At 39.8% G+C, this 6,803-nt stretch overlaps 1 protein-coding gene across 2 annotated transcripts in view; it reads left to right on the top strand.

The window, feature by feature from the left end:
• LOC112155038 (obg-like ATPase 1) overlaps positions 1-6,803 on the top strand; it is a 54,104-nt gene extending 47,301 nt beyond the window's left edge. For both annotated transcript variants that reach the window (XM_036209573.1, XM_024286408.2), the window contains 2 exons: positions 1,662-1,784; positions 3,507-6,803. In XM_036209573.1, coding sequence (XP_036065466.1) covers positions 1,662-1,784; positions 3,507-3,608 — 225 coding nt within the window. In that variant the 3' untranslated portion in view covers positions 3,609-6,803. The remainder of the gene's footprint in view (positions 1-1,661; positions 1,785-3,506) is intronic.

The following is a 6,803-nucleotide window of genomic DNA, read 5'->3' as shown; positions in this document are numbered from 1 at the left end:
AAACGTAATCTTAAAATTAGCCATAAACACACATTTAAATATATAGCCCTAGTAATTTGAACTATGTTCTAAAATAAATATTAATTGCTTAAAAAATTGATTTATATATTTAATATAGGTATATTTATACACTTCCTCCCCAAACAAATCCCACTTTAAGCTCTACAACAGTCTAAGTATTGTCATTCTAAATTAGAATTTATTTAAAAATTAATTTGTCCTAAAAATTATATGATAACCATGTTTACCTTTAAACTTTTGTCCTGCTATTAAATGCATTTGTACTGGGTTATAAGTTAAATTTATATACAGTATGTATATATATATAAAATAAAGCAAGTTTGTTTCTTGAAACCTACTCTCATTTCACAAATAAAACTCTTGCTTAAAAATGTTACGCACATTTAACATTTTGTTTCATTAGAGCTATTTCTTAAAGAATCACACCAATTAAAATTGTATTTTGGGGGGTTTTAACACATTCTTGTGGAATTTTTCAGATGATGGAGGACAAATATAAAGAAAATTAAGATCTAAATCACATTTCTGTGTATTTTTTTATTCAAATTGTTGTGAATCAGGTGCAAATAAAAAAATGCCATTAGAAAAAAGGCTTTTTAGTAACTTTATAAGACATAATCGACAGGCTCCACAAGCTCCCTGCTCCACTCCATTATCATACGTCCACTTGTGGATCCATTAACGTCTTCACTTTCCTGTATGGCTGGATAGCTCCAATATTGCTCGCCATTTTTCTTGGAATGGTAATGTTAGTCTGAGGTTGTAAGAAGTTGTAAGCTAGCGGGAGAGAGTGTAAACAAAGGGATCATGGGAAATAAGTGGAGGCTTACTCCACGTCAAAGTCCCACCTACAACTCAAGGGCAGATTTTCTGATGAACTCCTGCCGTTCTGGAGAATCGAAGCATTTTTCAAAACGATACAGATTTTTGGATTTTATCTAAAATCTGCATAATCACAATTAATAGACCACTGGGAACTCTTTTAAAATAGATCTCAAAAGATGATCAAAGCGGGTCTTTAAAAAAGATTTAATTTAAGATCAAATACTTCAAGATTTATTGTCTCAAAATAAATTGTTACATTTACCTAAGAAGTTACTTTGTCTTATTTCATGTAATAAGTGTTAAATTAGACAAAAATATTTGGTGAGATTTTGAGTTTTTTAGTATAAAAAATGCAATATTGCCCTTTATTTGCAAGGCAATATTGCATAAGGTTGCATTTAAGTTACCAAATGGTGATGGTATCACAATTGTAAAGCCTGTTGCAGTGAGCTCTACACCACCCTGGTCTCTTGCTGCAACATTGGGTCTTCTTGCTGTCATGACCAGAGAGCTGAGCAGCGACCCACAATGAGACAAGATTGCTTGGACAGAAATCAATACCACTACGGAATGGGAATCAGAAGGCATTGATAGCAGCGCTGGGTCCTTATCTGTGTCCAGACTGCCCCTACCGGGGCACAGCCGAGTGGAAAGCTATCCAGAAATCAGGAGTGAAGCAAGAATGCTCCCGCCTGAAAACACCCCCAGAGTGATCTCAGCGCTATCAGCCTATCAAACACCATGTCGCTTGCATGCTGTAATCCATCTTCTCCAAAACAATTCATTTGTCCTTTCCTTCCTTTCCTTCGTGACAGAAAGGAACTAAGGCTCCACAGGCTGCAGGGAAGATCCACACCGACTTTGAGAAGGGCTTCATTATGGCTGAAGTAATGAAATTCCAGGATTTTAAAGAGGAAGGCAGCGAGAGCGCTGTCAAGGTGAGCAGTCAGAGTGCCAGAGGAGATGAGGGGAAGTCTCCTGTGATCAGTGGAGCTGACAGACACCGCACAGCTCCAACTGAAAACTGCTCTTCACCTTTACTCAGGGGAAGAAATTACTGCACACACTCCAGCACCACTCCTGACAAGCCAGCTGGCTCTGGCTCTAAACACTGCCATTGTGCTCCAGCTGTGCATATCTTTATCACAATGTGTCTTAACTGGCTGATGGTGGTTCCTGCTTGTGGCTCAGAGGAGGCACTTCTCTGCGCATTTGTCAGATCCACACACTGTTAGCTCGGAGCTCTGTCTGGCCAAACCCCAAGCCGCTCCGCGGTGACGGCGGCAATATAAAGAGGCAAGTTAAATAAAGTGTGAAATTCCTCAAATAAGGACCGCTTCATGGATGGGCTGCACAGAAATATGACGTGCATATCTTTTTATTACGGCCAGTGTTTGTTTTGACCTTTTGCCTGTGCTGTGGATTGTTCATGTGCACACTCCTGTCAAATGCAATAACTGATTTCATGGCAAATTTGTGGAGACAATAACTGGGCTGCAAAATGCATTAAAGAGCCCTCCCCTTCTGCTTACTTGTGCTGCAAGTTTAGCATCTGTAAAATGACGACACACACTGTTTTCCGTACAGCTCAGTTAATTAAATTAAAGTATCTTACTTGTCGGTGCTTGCTCTTATAGGAGGTGTAGCTTTAAGCTGTACCCCAGATTGAACTAATGTAATTATAGTGACACAAAGGCCCCTTGAGGCCCAGAGTGGAAGGAAGCACTAAAAAAACATTTAAACCTCCTTACTATTCATAAATATTTGATGCTCAATGCAGCAGCTGAGTATTGTCCCCACCCCTCACAAGCTGCTGACGGCGAATAAAATGAGTTGGCCTCTAGGGGGTTCCAGCGTTGTTATCCGAGGTTCAGATCTGAGTGTCAGGTCCTTACTGCATGCTCTCCTGCTAATCCTCAGAAGAACATGAAGCATTTCTAACTGTGGCATTAAGGCCTGGGCTGTTTAATGCCAGTTGTGGGAATAGGCTGTCTGCATAGGGCCGCGGTGTGCGGGGATATCACATTATTAGTAATCATATCTGCTTAAGCCAAGGTTGCTGCTCCAGATGGCTGCTTTCAAGTGCAAATGAACCAGTTAGACATGTCTGGTTTAATACATACTCAGGAATCACAAATAGCCATTGATTTTTTTTTTCTTTTTTTTTGTCACACTCTCCATCCAGTGTTTCTGGTGGTATTGAGCTTGGATTAAATGGTCTCCTGAGCCTTTAAAGGGACATTGATTCTTCTAATTAATTGTGCACCGCGCAGAACCAGAATGCATAAACCTGTCTGTATTAGCACTTCAAGTCAATTATTTTGAGTTTGCCGGGAGAGAGAACAAACACTTACTGTATACGAGAGAAATGTTAGAACTTATTTAGTTTCCTTGGGAAGTTTCGTAGTGCTGTAATCAAGACTCATTAACATTTTGAGCTTGTGCACATGAAACTGAAATGGGCAGAAGAGAGGATTACTCACTCAGTGGGAATTCAGGCCCCCCACGAGCAAACATGCCCACATTCGTGTGTGTGTATATGTGTGTGTGTGTCCAGAGGAGGCAGAAAATAACATTTGCAATTGCAGTTTGGTTATAGCAGAAAAAATATTACATACATTTAATTTAGGATAACATTCTGCTTTTCTGTTGTCCTACAGGCGGCTGGGAAATACAGACAACAGGGAAGAAATTACATCGTTGAAGACGGAGACATCATCTTTTTTAAATTTAATGCACCAAATGCACCAAAAAAGAAGTGACAAGTTGATTTGTTCTGTCTTTATTTATTTGCTACTTTCTTCATTTTGGGGCAGGGATGATACACCTCTCCACTTTCTAACTTTTTGGCTGCCAACCTGTCAGTTCTCATCTCTCTGGTGCCAAAGCACCGGTTCCGCATGCTTCTGACAGCAAGCTATTTAAGCCCAGGACTGGCCCCCCACTCCAGAACCGTAGCAACATTTGAAGCAGCGTATTACTCTCCAGATACTTCATTAATCTCCATCACAGGTGCCAGCAGTGACACAGCTGACAGTGGGAACAATGCCACCTGCTTCTCTCTCTGTTCTGCTGATAATGTGTGTTTTACAGTAGGCCAGATGTCTACACTCAATAAAACATTTGACAAAACCAGCTTGTGTGTGTTTTGGGATGTCTGTATTGAGAGGGAGACGGCATGGGGACGGCGATAGCAGTCCTGCCGACCACTGATTAGAGAATTAAAACACATAACTGACACTGACTGTATGCTAAAAAGGGGACGAGTACAATTAAATATATTTTAATGATGCTGATTTTGGAAGGACAGAGGCAGCAGGCAGGTATGTTTGCCAAAAAGTGGCCACTTAAAATGATTGATTGTAAAGGCACAATTATTTCACTGTTTTTATTAAATATGTCTCCCGTCATTCCAACTCTGTTATCTTTCCACGGGAAAACAAACATATTCATTTACATCCTCGTTTCTCAAGAAAAGGATATATCGTTAGATATTCAGTATAGCATGAAAATAGAAGTTGACATAGTCTACAAGTACAACCAAAAACGATTTCTGTTGTCTGAAGTGGTGTTTTTCTCTCCCCTATACTTTACGTGAAAGTGTTTGTGAAGCATTTATGCTGATGGAATTGCACGGCTGCCGCTGCTGCCGCCGCGCTCCAGAGTGAGATTGTGTTCTCGCCGGGAGTCCGAACAAAACAGCTGTAGATCAGCAGTGCTTTGCTGAATATCTTGTAGCCATTAAGACTGTGGAGGAGGGAGGAAAAAAATGCCCATTTGATGAGAACACAAAGATTGAATAAAAATGGTCATTTCACCCAGAAAATATTGCATATCCACATTTTTTGAATAGGACGGTTTACAGAGCCTGTGCCAACTTTTGAAAGCACAGTGTTTGTGATAGAAATCAGGTGGATTATAGTCTTTAAGGTTTAAGATCAATGGTAAAGTGTTGGACAGTGTTTATTGTCATTTTAAAGAAAGAAAGACAAATGTGTACATCTGTACCAAATAACAATAAGCTTTTTTATTTTTTTTTTGATTTGCGTTAACCACTAATTCTAATCAAACAGCTCTCATTGACTTCTTCTGCTTTCTCTAAGTGAAACCATATCTGAAACACAATGGCCGCATGAGACAAAACTGTTTTTGCATTCCTCTCTGGGTGTTGGTGGTGTTGGCCAACCTAAACCCAACAAAGAAGACTGTTCATCCGCTGTATATTTGAGGCTCCGGGACTGATGGGTTCTTTCCAGTGGTCTGGGTTTTTAAGAATTTTGTTTTTCATAAAGAGTCACTAAATCTTCTTTGAGAAAGTAATAAAGTTATTTACAGCCATAATGCTTTTTTTAAAAAAGGAGTTTGCTGAACTTAAGCGGTGTCGATGCTGAATACCAATAATTTTACTGTCAAGACAGAGACGGGATTTTACAAGACGAAGATGAAATATGTTGAAATCTGAGGTGACTTAGGTGGGTTTAAGAAGAAGCACAAGCGGACACATGAACTCACAACGGGGCAGAGAATCTGTGGACGTCTTCTGTCAGCGTCATCAATCAAGTGGTGCCACTCCGCCCTGAGGCAAACCGCAGAGGCATCGCACCATGAAACAGCGCAGAGCAGAAAGTTGGCTTTAAAACACACCCAAAAAAACAGACCTCTGCCTGCTGTCATAAATTACACACTCACCAAAAGACCTTTAAAGAAATCATAAAAAAAAGAATGTGTGAATTATAGCAAACAAACGTGGCGTTTTTCCAGAGCCATAACTAGACACAAGGGACTGGATTGGGAAATGCAAGTTATTACAACCACACTGTATGGTGTTATTACAAAGATGAAATGCTCTCTATTTTGGTTGACAATGAAAGTGTTGCAATATATTGAAACAGTTGCTATTGTGTTTTAACTCTTGCTGACACTTAAATTCAGCACAGGGAAAAGTCAACACAGAACCAGGACTCGACAAAAATAACACTTAATGTTCACATTTCATGGTTTATGCAACAAGTTCCTCACACATAGAGATATATTATAGAGGCACTGCATTCTACTATTTTTTGTCACTGTCAAAAGGATGACATACTCTCAATGCATAAAGGAATGTCATAAACACATATTCCAAGACTTTTTTTTACCTTTTTATTTTTACATTTTCTATCTGTTTACAGAGATTGAGTGTTTTAACAACTTTTTGTACTATTTTTCTCATGATGGAGGACGTCTATTAATAAAATTAAACTTTAAACTGCATTTCTGAGTATTTCATTGGGAATCCGGAACAGACGAATAAATGCCATGGCAAAAAACAGGTACCTGGGACTTATAAGCTACAATCAGCGCCCCACAAACCTCCTGCTCCACTCCATTCCGATGCATCTTTTCCTTGATATAGCTGGAACCTGGATCAGAACTGTACAGCTGGATAACTCTATAATTTCTCGCCACTTTACCGGTAATGTGAGAAGGGTGTACCTGCAGGCCCGGAGACCCAGCAGCGTTTTCAGGACCGCATTCTCAGGCCGCATTCTCAGGACCCAGGCTTTTTTAGCACAGCGCCCCTACTGGTTGGAGTTTGTTTTGTTACTTTCCGAAGACTTTACAAGGCACATTGCACACGTGAGTAGTAAGAGTAAAAACATGATCGAAGCGCTGTTACAACTTAAACAACTAGTTAATTTATCAAATAAATCATTGGAAATAATCAGTCATAATCAAAGTTAAGGGTGAATGAAACACACCAAATTCTCACCATTATTAACATTTATTAAAAAAAAAAAAAAAAAAAACTATAAACGGCACCCAGCAGCAAGAAGGCGGTGTCTCAAAAAACAAGTCCTGAAAACGTCCTGTGAACGTTGTTAGTCCTCCAGCCAGTAGGGGCGCTGTGTTAAAAAAGCCAGGGGCCTGAGAACGCGGTCCTGAAAATGCGGTCCTGAGAACGTTGTTGGCGGTCT

This window comes from Oryzias melastigma, linkage group LG21 (genome assembly GCF_002922805.2).
Source record: "Oryzias melastigma strain HK-1 linkage group LG21, ASM292280v2, whole genome shotgun sequence".
Lineage (NCBI taxonomy): Eukaryota > Metazoa > Chordata > Actinopteri > Beloniformes > Adrianichthyidae > Oryzias > Oryzias melastigma.
The sequence above is the reverse complement of the archived record's forward strand: the minus strand, read 5'-3'. Positions and strand labels throughout refer to the sequence as shown.